At 32.9% G+C, this 20954-nt stretch overlaps 1 protein-coding gene and 1 pseudogene across 1 annotated transcript; one reads left to right on the top strand and one right to left on the bottom strand.

Annotated features, from left to right (window-relative positions):
• Nucleotides 1–876: 876 nt before the first annotated feature.
• LOC145002111 (Proteinase inhibitor, propeptide) lies at nt 877–2181 on the top strand. Its single transcript, XM_078961406.1, has 3 exons — nt 877–1172; nt 1629–1726; nt 1846–2181. The coding sequence occupies exons 1-3, from the start codon at nt 970–972 to the stop codon at nt 1923–1925; spliced, it is 381 nt and encodes a 126-aa protein (XP_078817532.1). The 5' UTR covers nt 877–969; the 3' UTR covers nt 1926–2181.
• Nucleotides 2182–5402: 3221 nt separating this feature from the next.
• LOC145003134 (putative receptor protein kinase ZmPK1) lies at nt 5403–19509 on the bottom strand (annotated as a pseudogene).
• Between the last annotated feature and the right edge of the window lie 1445 nt (nt 19510–20954).

Raw genomic sequence — 20954 nt, 5'->3', positions numbered from 1 at the left:
GCCCAGGCCCTAGTCGTTTGGACCCAATCTTCCTTTATTGCGGCAATGAAGGCGACATCGAATGGTTCGCTGCCAACACCGACTTCGTTTGGGAACTCGCCCCTCGTTTTGGTGCCATGGTCATCTTCCCCGAAGTAAAAGCCTTAATTACTCTACTCTACATTAATTTGTTCACTTGCAGACCTTTAATAATACAATTTTATCAAAAACTACGTGATTTGATCTAGCATCGATATTATGGTGAATCGATGCCATATGGAAGCCAGAAAGAGGCATACAAGAATGCTTCTACTATAGTCTATCTAACAGTCGAACAAACACTTGCTGATTACGCTCTTCTCATCACCGATTTGAAGAAAAATTTATCAGCCGAAGCATCACCTGTAATCTTGTTTGGCTGATCATACGGTGGAAGTAAGATCTTTTCCAACAATTTCAACAAAAATTAAACAAGCACTTGCTGATTACGCTCATCTCATCCCATTTACCTGAAGTACCTGGTTACCACAATGTTTTAGTTGAACACATGTGTATTTTGTTGGTATTCTGTGTACAAATAGTAACATTAATGGTATTTTTTGTACTAAAAAAATAATAATGGTATTTTTTGAACATTTGAAAACCGGATAACCTACAATAGCCGGTAAAATGATATTTTGTGTAAAAAAAAACAACAATGATCTTTTTTGTACACTTTTGAAACTTCGTTACCCTTTTAAGTCATTATCCTTTGTCTAATTGTATCGATCGATAAAATAATAACTTTAAAATAAAATATGATCGTTATTTTATTCGGTTGTCGACTTGTCGTAATGCTAAAGAGAAATACTTTCACGCGTTATTGCCGTAAATAAAATTTGCATTGATCCATACCCCAATCAATACCCACTTTCTCCCCTCTTTTAATCCGTCCGTGTAATTCGATTCTTCGTCGCTAAGAATACATGTAACTCTCGTTGTCTCTATAAAATGCCTCTTCAATCCCTCCTATCTTCCTCCATCATCACTCTCTCGCTAATCTCCATCATCACTATATCATCATCTATGGCAGAAGCCGATTCATCTGTTCCCAAATCTGTATCAGCGGCAGTCCATATCGTTTACACCGAGCGACCTCAACACGAAGATCTCGAAATTTATCACCTTCGCACCCTCTCTTCAGTCCTCGGAAGGTCTCTTCTTTTTGTTATTATTACTCCATCTGATCAATGTAGAAATTTCATAGATAAATGGATTTCCTTACGAATTCTAACTAAATTGTGTACTTCAATTTTATACAAGTTATTGATAGCAAATTTATAGACTGATTATTTATCCAATCCCGAAATTGAAGTTCGATGTTGCAATAAGAGTCCAACAAATTAGGTCTTAAACTGAGAGCCAACGTAATTCCGTTTTGATCGTGATTCTAACGAATTAGGGCTTAATAATTGGGCAAAATATTTCATTCGTAGTAAAGTCGTCGCTGTTTGAAGTTAGGAAGGCATCTTGTTTGAATTACGATATCAGAATTGAAGTTATTTCATTTCATTGGAATAAAACAACTTGGGCTGATAAATAGTTGCGTTTCTGTCTTTGATTTTTGAGTTTGTGTTTATTTATTGTTATTTCGTTTTACTCATTGATAGCGAGGATGCAGCAAAAGGGGCTTTGTTGTACACGTACAAACACGCAGCTTGTGGATTTTCTGCAAAACTCACTCCTGAACAAGTTGAAGATCTTTCTAGTATGATTCTTTTCCTCTTTGAATCTCTTCATTTTGGGTATTTTGTGCCAAAATTGATTGAGCCTTGAGCTTAATTATGATAAACATATTTCTAATTGCTTTCGTTTTTGTTTTGATAGAACAACCAGGTGTTCTCCAGGTGGTCGAAAGCAGGACTGTGAAGCTCCATGATTCACCTGTAAAACTCTCCCACTTCTAAGATCTACAATAGGGTTGAGATTCTGTTGGCTAAAAGACTATGACTGTTTTACCAATGGTTACGTTTTAGTGGTGTTACATGAGTGTTCTTGTCTTTAAATACAGGAAAAATGACTTTGAAGTGTATTGAACTATCACTTTAAACTTTTGTATATATATTTACTCATTATGTTTGTGTACACGATTTACTGTTAAACTCATAGTGGTGTTGTTAAAAACCTACCATTGTAAATATTGCAAGTTAATGTTTTTTTTTATTCGTATGTGATTTACTATTATAAGTTTTTTGTATATGATTTATCATTAAATTATATACCGATCATCTTCGCTAGCCATAACCATCAACTCCTATAACAACTACCCATTTCCTGCAACAAACAAGAATATAGCCTTCCATTATCCGACAAAAAACAATTAAATTATATTTTTCCTGGTTTTTTACTCTTGCGATCATTGTTGGTCGCTACATAGTTCATAGTGAACCGAAGATTGGGTGAGGAAATCTCAATCTAATTCTCCTGTTAACCTCAATGAAGTTTGCTAAGGGTCCCAAACATTGCATCTAGCAAAAGCATGAGCCACAATGAGAGAAAAAATGGTGTTTTCTTTGGTAGTTTTGACCCAACATGTTATTAGTAGGTGCAAGTGTGAAGCTTAATTGTGGCTTATCTGGGTTCTCCAACGATATTTTTTTTTCTCTGGCGAATGATGTTTAGATGGGTGTATCGACATCTGCTTGTGTTGGCAGGAAAATATGACAGCAAAATTGATGATTTTAACACAGGAAAATATGACAGCAAAATTGATGATTTTTGGAATAGATGAAAGTGACTAAGGTATTGTTTGTTTTTCTATAAAAACCTCTACAAACCACTTATTGCTGCACGACACAGCACACGCGCAACACTTTCCTTCTCGCAGCAGTTTGTTTTTTTGGAAGACTTTAGAATCAAAACATCTGCGCGTGTGCTGCGTGGCGCATCATTTGATTTGCCTCTTCTAACCTTTTCAGCTTTCATTTTTTCTAAGTGTTTTTTAAAGAATTTTTGTATAACTTTTTAAATTTTTTTTTTTAAACTTTGATTTTCTTAAATTTTTATTTACGGATGTGATACAATTTATTTTTATAATTTCCACGATTGTTTTTTTAACTTGATTTTTTTTAATTTTTTTTACCATTTTATTAATAATATTTTCAATTTCAGTTACATCTTTTTTAACGTGTGTAATTTTTTACGAACTTTGTAGACAAGGTTTGCAATACTTTCTTAATTTTTTTATTATCTTCTTTTTTAATGTTTTTTAAAATTAGTTTTTTTCTAGAATAAAACTATTAGCTTCGTTTACATTTTTTTTAAGTTTTTTTTTTTTTTTAAAGCTTTATATTTTTGTTTTTTACATGTTCTTGTTATTATTATTTCAATGTTTTAAGATTAGAATTATTAAATTTTAGTGTTGAGAATTATTTTCAGTTTATAAAATTAGTTTATTTAAATTTAGTTTATTGCAGCAGTCTGCAGATGTTAAAAAACAAACATGCTTCTTATTATAGGCTGCAGCTGTTTGTTTCACCTCTTCTGCTACAGAGGATTACAGAGGTGGTCTGTAGACTTCATGAATTTTCGCTTCAAAAAAACAAACAACGCCTAAATGTATATAAAAATTTTGTTTATAGTTGTGAGTGAACAACAAATATGAGTTTAATGAGGTTTTTTTGTAAACCAACTAGCCATGTTATGTCAAAATGAGATTTCTTGAATAATTAAGTTAGTGTACGGAAAAATTGACTACACGTCTACAAAAGTGATAGTTTATGTATTTTTTAGATGTTATTTAATGTAATTTTTCGTTTTTAAAATTCTTACAATTATTTTTTGTCAAATAGTTATATATAAGTGGAAGTCATAATTCTAAACTATTTTTTATAAGTATACCTCGAAGGTGTTATCTACATTACTAAGCCTAGACTATATATAATAGTAAAAGTCGAATCGGTTTATGAACAACGTTTTTTTTTTTTTTTTTTTTTTTTTTGGAGACAACTTCAATTTAGATCCGAACTCTCCACCTCCTCTGTCACCCAATGGGTGTCTTCCACAGTTACAATCAATAATAGTCTCTGATAACCATAGACCATCAACATATTTCAATATAAAATAAGTTCGATTAGCATGATATATTAACCATGTAAAATTATAAGGATGGTGCTTTAGTTTTTCCATTTTTTCCAATTTCATTTCAATATTGGTCCTAAGCTTTCATTACATACAATATATGTAGTGATTAACAGACTAAATTTTACAGTGTTACAAAAAGTGCTAAAATTGAAAGAAAACAACGAAGGACCGATATTACAACAATCAATACAAATTGACACATACTACAGTTGAAAAAGAAAATGGTTTTGCGACCATACTAAAAGAAAAAGGTTTTCCAACAACTTTAACTTTTTGAAAAACTTACTTTTCTTTGAGGGAATACACCAAGTATTCCTACTAGAATCATCAATGAAAGTAAAGACATAACGGCTCCCACCAATCGAAAATATTCCCATTAGTCCACAAACATCTAAATATATAAGCTCTAATGGTTTAGATGCTCTCCATTCCATTTCATGTGGGAATGATTCTCTTGAATGCTTGCCTAATATACATACCTAACATACTCGATCAACTTTGTTGATATTTGGCATCCAGATCATTTGATGTTTGCATATATATTTCAAGTATCCAAAATTCACATGATAATACCAAATTAGCGACTTAATACATTTCCATGAAGGTTGTTGTTTACACCATAGCTCTGATATCATTTGTAACATCCTTCAAATGCACGTACCATAATATTGTCCATATAGGGCATCTCAGTATGAAAACTTCCAAGGGTCGATCGTGAAATTGCTCTTGCCCTTACCCCCGTAACTCTTGGGTTCCCATTAGATATGTTGTCCCTATGACTTTAAAACATGTCGTGATAGAGAAAATATCTACACTCCATATAAGGTAGTGTTTAGATCTCTTTACTAGTCTATGTGGATCGACGATCCCTCCCCAGTGAGGCATGTAAGCGTTGTTATTTTGTAAGATATTTCCCTAAGAAATATGTACTTTTTAAATAGTGAATTATTTTGCTTTTTTTAGTTGAGTCAATAGAGAGTAGTGTGCTGTCTTGAATAATAAATTGTCCTTGGTACATGGTAATTACAAATTACAAGCTAATAAATAGCAAGTAAAGCCAGCCAAAATTGCAAAAATTCCTCGGGTTTTTTATCCATGAAAAAAAGTTGTACTTGCTAGAAGTTAGAATTGAAAATTCGACATAAGGTCCAAGGTTACATATGAAAACAATAGGTATTTGGGTCTTATGATCTAAGGATTACCCTCATCGTCAAATCTTATTCAATCGAATTCAAGCTCAGATATGAATTTCATGGATCATAACTCATAAGTCATTAAGTTAACTCCATTAGTTACACATATTATCTATAATTCTCTAGATGTTGAAGCATATTAACCACCTACTTCATTATTGGTCGCACCTTCCTATTTTCCTCTGCACATTGCAGTGCAATATTAACAAGATTTTCTATGGTGATCCGGTCATATTCCCCACTTATCGAAGGATTTACAATCTCCTGAATCCAAGATTCCCTTCCATTTCCATTAATCCTATCTCTCACCCAATCAATAAGCGTAGGCTTTGTGTCACCATTTTCATCGCTTCTTTGTTGCTTCCCTGTAGGAGTTCGTGTTGGTGATTTTAGTGTCACCATGTCATTTTAAGTAACTAGAACTAACATGTGAGCTAAGGGGCTTCATGGTTTGTACTCTAAGACATGTACGGGGTTGTGCGGAGTGCACGCATGTATAAGATCGAGTCAGAATCCGGTTTGATGACTAGTAAAGGGTCCGGGGGCAGCGCCCCTGGGTCCGGGGTTTCCAAAGGGCAGCGCCCCTAGCGGGGTCCAAGGGGCAGAAGACGGTTGTTCTTTAGTATATAAACAACTCTTCCTTTTCAGAAGATGGTTGTTCTTTAGCTCTTGTTTTTCATCACACATTCACAGAACCCTTTAGCATAATAGCTTACGTTTTCTATGCCTAGAAACGTAGGTGTCCGCTTGGATTATCCTAGACTGAATTTCTTGTAGCTCAGGCATAGGGTGGAAATATCAGTTGGGAAGGTGATATCACGATCCAAGCTGGTATCCAGATCTCCACCGCAAACCCTAATCTTCCCAACAGTCCGTCCTGTAATCATCTCTAGTATCACAACCCCATAGCTAAATACATTGACTTTTGAAGTAATTGGAAGATTAAACACCCATTCAGGAGCCATGTATCCTTGAGTCTCTCGCACTGTCGAAAAAATTGATTTCCCTATTCTATCCCTATCGAATAGCTTTGAAAGACCAAAATATCCGCGACCTTTGGATTGTAACTACTATCTAGGAGTATGTTATGAGGTTTCACGTCTCAATGAAGAACCCATTCCAAGCACTCTTCGTGTAAATAAGCTAACCCTTTAGCTGTTCCTTTTGCGTTCTCGAATCTTGTCTCCCAAATGAGTTTCCCAAGATACAAGTTTCCGACCAATGATCCGTTCTCCATATACCCGTAAATGATAGTCGATTTTTCCTTCAACACAATAACGAGTTTTTTGCAAAAGTGGGTTGAAAATAGAAACTCTTTGTAAAAATGGGTTGATTCTTATTTGATTTGTAAAAATAGGTTTTTTGTGGCCCCACATAAAAAACAAACAAAACAAACGTATTAATATATAATTTTATAATATTGACCCCTTCAACTTTCATAATAATCCCATAACTTATATATTATTTAATTTTTATATCTTTAATTTTTAAGTTTATATTTTAATCTTTATTACATATAATATATAAGTTTATTATTCAAATTACATAATCGTAATTTATGTAAATATCTAATATTTCTTTTTAATCATATATATATATATATATATATATATATATATATATATAATTTTTATATCAAATTATTTGTAGAAAAAAAACAAAAGTCATTGAATTGTCATTATTTATCTGGAAAGTAGATGTCTGAATTGTCACTATCCACATGCAAAAGTAGACGTTTTAATTGTCACTATCCACATGCAAAAATAAAAGTATGAATTGTCACTTTCATCTGAAAATAAGTAAGTAAAAGTTAAAAAAATAATTCTAACTTTGATTACGTTTAATTTATTTTCTGATGTATATATTGAATTCACAATTTTATTTTCCATCATCATTTTCATAAACCATACTTCTCACAAATTTGAAATCCCAGCTTTTCTTCTTTAATTCTTCAGTCACGTTTCTGACTTCATACACAAATCTTCATTCACAACTAAATTGTAAGGTACATACTCTTGTCTAAATTTCAAATATCTAACGTGAAACATTATATATAATATGATAATTTATATATTTTATCTTATTGTTTATTTTGTAGTTACAAATAATGTGGCCTGCGGATACTAGTCTTGTAGATCTTTTTAACAATTATGGAGTATCACAGCTAGTTCAGCTTATTGATTTTGTCATCAACCCCTCTGAGGTATAATTTTCTTTACCTAATGGTGCTAGATGTGAGACAGATAATGACTTTGGATTTGATGAACCCAACTCCCAATTTAGTGAAGATAGTGTTAGTGAATCATTAAGTGATGTTGGGGATGAGTATGACGATAATGTGAATGAAACTCCGATTGTGAGTAACCATCCAGTTATGAACTTTATGAACGATATTGGAGACAAAGGAGATGATGACATAGTAGATATTCAAGACAAAATTCATTTAGATTTTTAGAATGAATCTAAAAACAAAATAAGGTTAGGAATGTTGTTTGAAAATAAGAATCAGGTAAAAAAGGCACTAAGACTTTGGTCGATCAAGAAAAATAGAGAGTTTAAGGTTTGTGAAAGTAAAAGTAGTTTTTGGATAGCAAAGTGTAAAACTCTTGGTGGTGAAGAAGGAAGTTCTAATACCGACCCATATACACCGTAGTGTGCATGGTATGTTTGTGCAATGAAAAAGAAAAAACATCATATGTGGAAGATCACACGTTGGGTGGATGCACACAATTTTTTTGGATCTTGTAGAGGCAATGACAACAAAATTCTAAACTCTGCAACTATAGCCTTCTATATCATCCACTCAATTGAAAAAGATATTGCTTATCCAGTGAAACATATACAGGAAGATATTAAAAATATTATAAATGTTGATGTGTCTTATTGGAAGGCATGGCATGGTAGGAGGAAAGCCATAGAGAACATTTATGGAACTTGGGAAAGTAACTTTGCAGAGTTACCCAAGTACATTGCAACTTTGCAAACTTCAAATCCTAATACCGTCGTGAAATGGTTTCATAATCCAAATAGCTCATTACATGTGGCAACATTTAAGTATATTTTTTGGGCTTTTGGACCTATAATTAATGAATTTCATCTACGTCGACCTGTTATTTCCATTGATGTTTGTCATTTGATAGGTTCGTACAAGGGTAAAATGCTTATTGTTGTTACAAAAGATGCCAACAATAATATATTACCAGTTTCTTATGCTATTGTTGATAAGGAAACTACACACAGTTGGAGTTGGTATTTGTATCAGTTCATACATTTTGTTGCTCAAGACAGACAATTGTGTGTTATTTCAGACCGACATCAAGGAATAATTCACGCAATGGAAAATCTAGAAGAATGGAAAGAGCCATTGGAATACCATCGATTTTGTCTTCGACACATCCGAAGCAATCTCATGAAAAAGTACAAGAACGTGAGGCTTAAATCATTTTGTTGGGATATTGGAAGCACCACACAAAAAAGAAAGTTTGTGAAGTATATGAAACAAATCAAAGCAATCAATCTTGAAGCCTGGTAGTATTTAGATCAAATTGATAAAAGTCAATGGTGTCTTTTTTATGATGAAAGTCGTTGATGGGGGTCGTTAACGACAAATATATTCGAAAGTATGAATAATGCGCTATGAGGAGCAAGACAACTACGTATTAGTGCGTGTATTAATCTTACATTTAATAGAACTGTGCAACTTTTTAGAAAACATAGTGATGCTGCAATGAATTGCAATACACCTCTACCATCATGTATGTGGCGTCTCTACGTGACACTTCTGTACAAAGTCATACTTTAACCGAGTTCAACTATAATGAAGGTGTCTATAGAATTGTCACCAAGTTACGAGTAAATGGAAACGGAGGAAATACCCACACTGTCATTTATTATCAACATACATGCACATGTGGTAAGTGACAGATGGAAAGATTCCCTTGTTCACATGCTCTTGCAGTTTGTCGTTTTAGAGGGGATAACCCTTTTTTCATTAGCAATCATGTTTATACAATTGTGATGTACAAGCAACAATATAATGACGGGTTTTCACCACTACCTCATGTTGATTATTGGTTAGAGGCTAATTGGAGTATTCAAGCAGATAAATCAAAATGTGTTTCCGGTCGAGGTCGGCGGCGTGCAAATCGATTTCGTAACGAGATGGATGTTCGTCATTTTGTTGAACCTCGTAAATATGGACCATGCCATCAACCTGGTCATAACAGGAGAAATTGTTCAAATTCTCAACCAAGATTCAATGTGATGTAAACCATGTAACTTTTATTATTCTTGTAATTTTATGTTTAATTTAGTTGTTAGTTAATGTTTAATTTCTTTTGTAGTCGTGTCTTTAATTATCTTGTAATTTCGTAATTTTGTAACATGTAATATATTCGATATTGGTATCAATTAGAATGTATTTATTAAAACTTTCTAATGGTGTAAATCGCAATAACATAATAGACATATTCAGTTGTATGTTTTTAATATATACAAATTTACATTTGTTGTAAAAAAAACTTAAAAAATAAATTTTTATTAAAAAAGATATAAAATAAATATAACAAGTTATAGGGTTATTATGAAAGTTGAAGGGCCCAAAATGTAAAATTACATATTAATAGGTTGATTTTTATATGGGGACACAAAAAAAAACCCATTTTTGCAAATGAAATAAAAATCAACCCATTTTTACAAAGGGTTTCTATTTTCAACCCATTTTTACAAAAAAATAAAATAAAATAAAATAAAATAAAATAAAATAAAATAAATAAAACTTGAAACAATAACCCATGTTTCTACCATATTCATGTGATTCAGCCTCCTGATTATGCTGATCTCTGTTTGAAGTTCGTCTTCACCTAGCTGATTTGTGTTCTTGATCTTCTTGATTGTTGCAACTCTGTTATCTGATAAAATACCTTTATATACTACACCAGTGCCACCTTGCCCCATCTCTTTGCTGAAATTACTTGATGCCTTTTTCAGTTCACTGTATGTGAATTTTTTGAACGCTGTGGCTGCCGGAAAATAACATTGATCGACTGTAATCGAGTGTTTACTGCTCTTATACTAGAAAAACACTATGCCGATGATCTCAATAAACCGATCACGTATCCTAAAACATCCATGGAGTTAATTATCTTGGTATGATGTTTTTTCTCATACGATCTTATCATGGGTGTCACAGCCTGGCCTACGCAACTGACGTTTTGTTCGTTTTTTGTTTTCAGATGAAATGATGGCACCAACATTTTTGGTAATTTGATATATATAGTGTTGTAGAATCCTATTTGGTATCTATTATACAAAGAATTCATCATATGGAAAACATAGATTCCTTTGTGACAGTCGTATGAAAATCGAAACCCTTTGCAAGTGCAATCATCTAAGCAATCTTTCTTGCATGAATCGAGAGTGTAGTTGGGGTGATACAGGATATCGTACCCATAGAATTCTGCTTAGGTAAGCTTAATGAAACCCTCGTTATCTGGACTACAACCCTCGAATTCAGGTGCACATCCGTAACTCCAATCTTCAAAATTCACCATCTTGTAGCCATGTAAGCAAATGCATCTCCTACCTACATCTTGTGAATAAGTACAAAGACTATTTGTTTCGCAAATACCATGAACCCTACAAGAACGGGAAACGATTTGCCATTGAACTTGCCATTCCTTTCTTGTTAGATGTTCAATGAAACTGTAAACTCTTAGATTACCATCGATGGCGATCTTCATCATTCTTTGGGGTCTAATTCTGTAATCAGCCAAGAAAAAATCAGGACCATCTGATGACTTGAATCCACCATCTAAATTAAGGCTTGCTCTTTGATTGTATACATACTGGTATCTCCCAACTGATGGGTTTTGGTCATAAGACATCCTATGTGCTCATACAAACCCTAATGCTTGGATCTAGGTTTCTCTATTGTACATGCTTTGAATCCAAGACTATAAACCCTAATTCTAGCATGCAAGTAATCATATTAACATGTAATTAGGTTTAAGAACATACCTTGATTGTTATGTAGTAATAACAATCCCAATTCCTCCTTGTATTGACTTTGGAATGCATAGAGTCACAAGTGTCACTCCTCTAATGGCTTACAAACACCATAAGCAAATGGAGAAGGTATAAAGAGAGAAGTGAGAGGTTAGAATTCGTATCTAGGACCTCTTGGGAAGGGATACACGAATTCATGGCCCTAGGGGTGTTTATATAGGTGTAGAGATAGGGTTTCAGTCATTATCCTTATCTAGTTGATTATCCATTAAGCAACCAATAAGATAATCCTTGAATCCTTATCATACTCTAATTCTAAGGGATTTACACCTCAAATTCGTTCACCATATATATAAGATAATTCTTACCTTATTTTGTAACTATCACATAATTACAAATCAGCCCCTCTAGTTTAATTAATTACATTTGATCACAAAACTAATTCTTAATTAATTATTGACCAATATTAATTAAACAAATATGATTTCTCCTTTAATATATTATTCTTATAACATATTAATAAATCATATTATCCTCTCTCTCTTTATTCATTTCTCCAATCAAGTTGCTTTGGTGAAGGCAACCCAAAAGGACCATGCACCATCGGGTCAAGTACATACCAAAATAGTTATGGACTTAGACACTAATCCAACAGTCTCCCACTTGGATAAGTCTAACAACTATTCTGCGTATGACTTCAGATCCTGATCTGCAATCGTAGCTTTCCAAAGCCGCTGTCAACTCTGATCATATCAGATATGCGTGTCCTTAGATAAGGGATCATATATTCCTCCATTCTTGATATCGTCTGAGACATGATTTCTAATCATTCTCTTTGTACTACTTCTCGATTTCCGATTTATGACGACAGACTAACTGAACAAATCAAATTAGCCCTAGCCCGGCCGAGCATTTACGTATGTCATCACTAAACCATCGAGGGGCCCAAAGATATCGCTTTTATCCTACTTTGGATAAAAGGAACGGATAAACTTTGATACAATGCTTGCTTGCACTCACTCACCGAATTACACACAACAATATGTTTTATAACACCAAGTTACTGGTGCGTTTACATATTATCAATGTGCAACCGATTCACAAGATACAACTCACACATCTCGGTTTCAAGAATATAAGATGTTATCGTCTCACCAATCACTCGTAATACAATTCATGGAGTGATCCAAGTGAGCGTGGGTTTAATCCAATGCTCAAATCATATTCGTAAGCACTCATGAACGTTGCAGCAAACATTTGCTTATGTCTAATACTCTTTTAGACAATCCACACACCAATTCACGACAGTCTTCATTCATATCTACTTCCAACATATGAACGACTGTGGCCCGTTTGAATAATTCGATTATTCTTAATAAACTCAATTATTCTGGAAGTCAAAACATGCAAGGTGAAACACAAGAATAATACTAATCCCATATGGCCTCAAACCTTTGAGTATAAACAAAACACGTTTTATTTATCACCATACCGATTACTCATTATTTGTCGTTTCGGATAATCAACTTCGCATTTGAATTCCAACACTTGTCCCATGCTCCTAGCATGCACACAATGTTTACCTATGGTTCTTACTTTTGCGAAATAGACAAATTGAACACATTTCCAATCATTCTCATTTTACAACTCCAAATCCATTTTCATAAGTGTAAGAATATCAGATTCTTGTTACTTATAGAATATACTAGATTCTAACACTTTATGCAACGATCCTTTTGTAATGTCACTGCACCAAAGTTTCAAAGACTATTGCCAATGATATTACAAATTCCTCTATCGGAGATTGTTACAAGACAATTCCTTAGATATGATGTCTCTCACTCAAAGTACATTCCTTTGAACATCCTTTTGCATAAAAGTTTCTAATCTAGACATAGATTTTCAATATTTACTTCCTAACATGGACACACTTCCATATTTTCCATATGACAACTCATTCTTAATAGAATCTTATCTATTCGTAATGATGTCGATATTGTCCATCCAATATGGAAACACTTCCATAATTTCCAATACTATACTTCCAACTACTCACAAGCGACCAATCCTCGTCGAACTTTGGATTGTCCTTTGATAGTTGTTTAATTATTTTAGTCAAAACCAATTCTAGTCCCTTTTCCCTCTAAATGCACTAGACATTTGGAAAATTTTAGAATGGTCAAGCATTTGCAATCGATCCTATACCCGAAGCATAAGGGACATGATGCACAATGTTTTATTTGCTATGTTCTCAAAATTCGAATTGCGAAGAGGAATGCCGTAATCACAATCGAAATTTTAAGAACACACTATGTACCTTTGACTAAATTTATCAACATTTCGCAACCTAATCCTTTAGATTTGAAATGAAGCATAATATTCTCTCCCTTAATTATAGCAAAACAACCTTTCAACTCTTACAACTTCGCAAAGTATGACTCTTGTTTTCTATAATTAATATTGCCAACTATGCAATACGTGCCTTAATAATCATACAATCATAACATTTATGCTCCCACTATCATGATGATTATTATAAAACATTACACTTATGCTCCCACTAGCTTCGACATGTATTCATAAACATCTTAACTTCCAGAAAAACAATACTTATTGAATTTCTTAAGTTCATGTTTCTAATACTTAGTGCTTTGATAATATTTTATCAAGGCTTCTTGAACTTATACACTTTTGCCTTAGATAGTTCATATGTGTGTCTTAACAATTAAGACTAATTGCCAAACCTCACAATTCAAATTATGGAAAGGGATGCCGTAACCATGATCGAATTTGAGAATGCAATTTTACAATCACTATCTTTTAAAATCTTTCTTAGTGAAAGCATTTTCTCACAATCATTTTCATGAAGGAGGAAATCTTATGACACTTAGATTTAAACGGTGTGTGTGTTCCTATCCATGCGAATTTGTTAAAACCAAAGTTTACGACAAATTCAAACTCATATGGATCGAACTTTCTTAATCTTGATTTCTTGCCTTATGGTAGCACAGCTGCCCACTACATCTTCCAAGTAGTTAAGCATCTTACCTTTTTCCTATAAATGTACCTTTCATTGATCAAGGTCCTTGCCTTTTACGCATTCAAATGAGAACTCATAGGACTCACATGCATAATTAACTCGATTGGATTGGCACAGAAACAAAATAATGTCTTCACGATAGGTTGTAAACCTCAACTCGTGTGCTAGTGATGATCGATAAGGTTTATTTGATTTGTTCTTGAAACTTTTCAAGACCATTAAGACTCCCACTGACTTCTTGACATATAAGATTCTTTTGTCAATAAACATTTCTTGACAAACAAATATTCAAGAGTTAGTGTAGTTTTTATCAAAACACTTCATAAATTGGTCATAGTTGGTCTTTGTCTTATCCAAGACATCACAACTTTCCACATTTGATGAATGTTATAAACCTTTAATACTTTTTACTCATTGTCACAATCTTAACTTTAAGACTTGTTATTGGAACAAAGTATGATTGTCTTCTTGATTTGACCATTTCATCAATCCTTGATTCCTCTTCTTGGACATACAATTGTACCAAGACTCACTTAGAGGATCAATTGAGATATGGTTCTTAATCATTAAGACCTATCATAAAGCATAAAAGCCACTCTCCCTTCTTCTTAGAATGGAGAAACTCTTATCTTTCTGCCTATTTGATTCTTCTTATTCATTTTGCTATTGATCTAAACCCTTTAATCAATTCAAAATTACACTTAATGTTGTAAGTATAATCATATTTACTAAACCTTTAGTAAATGATGACGAATATCTTTGTTACTCTTATGGTGAACTTGATCAACACACAACTTTGTGTACTAGATCTCCTAGTCCTTCACTTGACACTTTGTCAACGAATTAGTCTAATTACCAAATATGAAATTTCTTATTCATCACGCAACCAAGTTGCATGATTCCAAGTTTCTGTCCAATTGAAACTTGGGCGATGAGAAACTCTCCCTATTTGGTAAATTCTTGACTTTCCATAACACAATAAGAAACAAATCCATTATTGCTAATAATTTTAACATCAATTTTTTCATACACGCCATTGTAAGGATAAATAAATAAAATTTAAAATCAAAATTTATTTTATTGCGGAAAAATTTGTCCTTCACAATGCAACTCATTGAAAAACTTATGCGAATACATCTTTCTTAGCAATCTAATTCTAACTCTAAGTAGTAGCTCAAGAATCTAATCTTCGAGAAACGCAATCGAAATCCATTCCTTCACAGTTAGATTCTGCTTACTTCTTCCCTTAAGCTTATTTTCTTTTCTTCGATCCTTCTAAACATCAATTGTAATCTTATCACATTATGTATTCAGAATCTAGAATGAAGCTTAAAAGAGTTAGTCAATGGATTTTACCTAAATTAGAGCCATACGTTTCGACTCTCCCATCTCTTAGATCTCTTAGGTAAATAGGGCAGCTTCGTCTCCAATGCCCTTTCTCTTGGCAATAAAAGCAAATTGACTCTTTTTGGAACAACACATGGAACTACTTCAGACATCGCCTTTCTCTTATGATCAAACTTTTCGATCATTGCATGTCTTTCATTGCCATTGTCTATATCCATAGAGGTCTCGAAGGCAGATTCACCAATCAACTTTGCTTTTCTATTGCGCCAAACCATTGCTGATTCAGCAGCAATAAGCATATAGGTGAGATCTATAAGGGTCACGTCACGGTTCATCATATAGTACTCTCTTACGAACTCACTATATGAGTTAGGAAGTGATTGAAGAACCCAATCAACAGCCATCTCTTCACCGACAATGGATCCTATCATTCTTAGTCTATCAATGTGCGACTTCATCCCTAGGACGTGTGTACACACCGACTTTCCTTCTTTATGTTTACTTGCCAAAAGGGCTTGAGTGATATTGAACTTTTCAATTTTACAATCTTGTGGGTTAGGGAGAATAATTGGAGGAGGAGGAGGAAGTGAAGCATGATTTCTTGTTCCTCGATCGAATCGTGGAATATCATCTTCATGTGGAATGCTTGTTCCACGGGACTTGAGAAGACCATAGTTGTCGAACTTTGACATCGGGAGAAAAACGAATTCAAGTTAGTTGATTGATTGAGTCCTTGGTAAATCACCCAAATGAAATTCCAAGGCTAGGACCCAACACAATATCCTACAACTCGGGAGAGGGATGCCGTAACCCAAATCGCAGAACATTTGAAGGTAAGTGAATGACGATTCACTAATTTCCACCATGAAAAACGAAAAAGTAAATTAAGTTTTAAATCTATGAAAACTCCTAGATCCTTTGAGATTCATTGATCATTTCAATGGCATGTTTAAATCTCGATATGCCCCTCTTGTTTGTGACTGGGATGCCGAGGATCACAAAGCGGGTGTGAATAACCATGCAAACTACATGGTGCCCTCACATGTTACAATCACCTATTCGATGTGCCGGTAAACCACACACGCTCCACCGAACTATGACAAACATTGAGTCACCCTTTGCTACCTTTGCTTAGAACCATTTAGTGTGCCGGTAAACCACACACGCTCCACAAACGTCTTCGCAAGGGCACAAAGTGTAATTTCATGGAATTGCATCAATTCACTTTTGCCTAAGTAACTAAGATTGGGAATTTGAAAAACATTTAGTTACTTTGTATCTCATTATACTTATAATGGAAGGCTTCGTCCTATCCTACCCGTTCGGCTAACGACCCTCCACTAGTCAAGAGTGCAGTGGGTAAGAGTGGATACCCATTCAATCGCCATTTTATAGGCAATTTCCTTAAACACCCCTTATAGACCAGCTTCGTGAATGAGGCCTACTAACGGTAAGACTGACTTTTACTCATACATATATACAATATTAGACTTTTAATGTTATATATAGTATAGGGTGTATTTTATACTTTTAAAATACTATATGGTTAACTTTATCAATTTACACTTTTAATTCAATTAAAAATTAACCTAAACCTTTATGGATTTATTAAATCTCTTTTAATTATACTCCTTAATTAATTAATAAAACCATAAGGGTGTGACTTGAACTTTTCAAAACATTACTAGGGTTTTAGAATTTAACATTTCTAATTAAACCTTTAATCAACTTTTAAATTCCAAAACTTGAGGGCAAGTTTTTTTAAACCCTTTTCAAAACATTAGGGTTTTAACTATTTAAATTTCAAAACTCCAAAACTTTTGGGTTCAAATTTAAACTATAAAACCTAAAGGGGAAAATATGAAACCTTTCATAACAACAAGGATCAAATAACAAATAATTTTAAATTAACATTTAATCACATAATTATCCATATTTGATTTATTTAATGATTTCTTGCAAAACAATTTATCAATTTACTCAAAATAATTAATCAATTATCTTATAAGGAAACAATTATCTTATTAATTGATAATTATCTTTAATTAGATCAAGAATATAGTCATATATATATATATATATATCATAAAATCGGATTTATATTGATCTAACATGATAAGGTAACTATCCATATGCAAAAACAGCAAGAAATCCCGAGATAAGCATTATCTGACGCTCGAACTCGCCGAGTACCACACTGTACTCGCCGAGTTGAGGTCTACTCGCCGAGTACACTGTGGTACTCGCCGAGTTCCTCAGCCATAAAGCCCAAAAAACGATTTTCCAGTTATACAATGCATCAATACAATTGAAACCAAGCTAGGCTCTGATACCACTGATGGGTTTTGGTCATAAGACATCCTATGTGCTCATACAAACCCTAATGCTTGGATCTAGGTTTCTCTATTGTACATGCTTTGAATCCAAGACTATAAACCCTAATTCTAGCATGCAAGTAATCATATTAACATGTAATTAGGTTTAAGAACATACCTTGATTGTTATGTAGTAATAACAATCCCAATTCCTCCTTGTATTGACTTTGGAATGCATAGAGTCACAAGTGTCACTCCTCTAATGGCTTACAAACACCATAAGCAAATGGAGAAGGTATAAAGAGAGAAGTGAGAGGTTAGAATTCGTATCTAGGACCTCTTGGGAAGGGATACACGAATTCATGGCCCTAGGGGTGTTTATATAGGTGTAGAGATAGGGTTTCAGTCATTATCCTTATCTAGTTGATTATCCATTAAGCAACCAATAAGATAATCCTTGAATCCTTATCATACTCTAATTCTAAGGGATTTACACCTCAAATTCGTTCACCATATATATAAGATAATTCTTACCTTATTTTGTAACTATCACATAATTACAAATCAGCCCCTCTAGTTTAATTAATTACATTTGATCACAAAACTAATTCTTAATTAATTATTGACCAATATTAATTAAACAAATATGATTTCTCCTTTAATATATTATTCTTATAACATATTAATAAATCATATTATCCTCTCTCTCTTTATTCATTTCTCCAATCAAGTTGCTTTGGTGAAGGCAACCCAAAAGGACCATGCACCATCGGGTCAAGTACATACCAAAATAGTTATGGACTTAGACACTAATCCAACACCAACTTCCCGAGGTAGAAAACTAGGATCAGGCCAAAAGACGCTAGTGGATACTGGACCTTCATAATGAAAACGAAGAATGCTATCATAGTCATCAAAAATAGCTTATAGAAACCTAAGGCTTAATTCATAGAACTTCTTGAAGAAACAAGTTGTGTGGTTGTAGTTAAGGTTTGATCCGGAAGAAGGGTATCTGTTAGATAATCAAAGCTTTGCCAAAGAGATTATTCTCCTTCAAAAAGGATAAGGATACCTGTGTCATGGAGTTCTAACTACAACGAATTAGAAGAGGTTGATTTTGTGTGGGTCGACCAAATAATGTATTGCTCAGCATCTGTTAAAGCAAGATTGCCATCTTCAAATAATATAAGCTTCGAGTATTTTCATTTACAGGTGCATCTCGGTTAGTCATCTAGACCACTGTGGAACCCCTAGTAGTGGGTTAATTCGTGAACCACACAGCAAAGCAATAAGCATTCTTTCCAACCTGATGAAAACCTGCTGTAAAAAGCCCATTTGATGAAACTAAAATGTCGTCGTCATTTTCTATAGATAGAGTTGAACCTCCTTTTAAACCATGGACAGACAGGAGGTAGGAGAGGAAGAAGAAGAAGAAGAAGAAGAAGAAGAAGATGATGATGATGATGATGAAATTTTTGTGGTGACAAACAAGAAATGGTGCAAGCATAATTTTGGTCGTGTATATTGACAAATTTATTGATCTAAGGATAAGCGCCAAATCATCATCCAACGTTTGAGAGGGTATAAATTTGGTTAATCCGAGGTTATCGAACGTTGTCTATCGAGATGAGCAAATTGGATATGTATGTTTGTTTGTAGTGAAGACAGTTGGCATAATGTTATCACGCCAACTATTATCAAGACTAGGAGGCTAATTTATAGTATTAGCATTTTCTTGACCATCATTTCTTTATATTCTCTAAGGTTGTGTACACTGTTCATCTAGCATCCCCTTACCTGTACCCACATATTGGAGTTTTTTTTCCCTTCCATTTAAGTTATATTTTGTATTTATACATTTTACTTTTTAAAATTTATTTTTACTCCAGTTACATGTTTTATATATATATATATATATATATATATATATATATATATATATATATATAGAGAGAGAGAGAGAGAGAGAGAGAGTCAAAATCAAATAAGTAGGAAATTTTTGGTAGGAAGATAAGAAGTTTTTTTTCTACATATTTTTTTCGCGAACAAACAAAATGAATCATTAGATGATTCATTTGTAAGATGATTCACAAGAAAAAAATTTCAAAAAAACATCTCGATGATTCATTTATATAATGATTTTGTTGTTATTCACTAAAATTGTCATAAAAGTAAATTTTTTTTTCTTAATTTACTTAAAAATGAATCATAAAGATGTTTTTTTGAGAATTTTTTTCTTGTGAATCATCTTACAAATGAATCAACTAGTGATTTTTTTTTGTTCGTCAAAAAAATATGTAGAAAAAAAACTTCTTACCTTCCTACCAGAAAAAATTTCTTACCGGATCTATATATATATATATATATATATATATATATATATATATATATATATATATATATATATATATATATATATTATTTCTATCAAATTATACATTCATAAAAAGTTTCTCAATACCTTCAAATTGATATCAATATTGAATATATTATAGTGTTACAAAATTAATTGCATAATCAATTAAAAAAGAACACTATAAAACTAACACAAAATTATAAATAAAAAAATTAATAAAGTCAAATTACAAAATATGAAGGTCTAATAATTTATGTATTGATTGTCCAACAAAAGAATCAAAAGTAAAACTTAAGCAAAGGCTAAAATCATGACAACAAAAGAATCAAAAGTAAAACTTAAACAAAGGCTTAAAAAAAAAAAAAAACAATATGATATATTTTTCTCCTCAAATTTGTATTATTGGTTTGCATCTTCAATTTCAAAATTTCAATCATTTGCTTGATATAAAGTACATACTCTTGTCTAAAAATATTGAATATATTTAATGTGAAAACTTACAAGGAAAACAATAACTTATCTATTTTATTTTATGATTTATTCTACAATTACATTTTGTATATTTATCATTAGATTATCCGTTTTTATCAATTTAT

Source organism: Lactuca saligna, chromosome 6 (assembly GCF_052625555.1).
Source record: "Lactuca saligna cultivar CGN05327 chromosome 6, ASM5262555v1, whole genome shotgun sequence".
Taxonomy (NCBI): domain Eukaryota; kingdom Viridiplantae; phylum Streptophyta; class Magnoliopsida; order Asterales; family Asteraceae; genus Lactuca; species Lactuca saligna.
The sequence above is the reverse complement of the archived record's forward strand: the minus strand, read 5'-3'. Positions and strand labels throughout refer to the sequence as shown.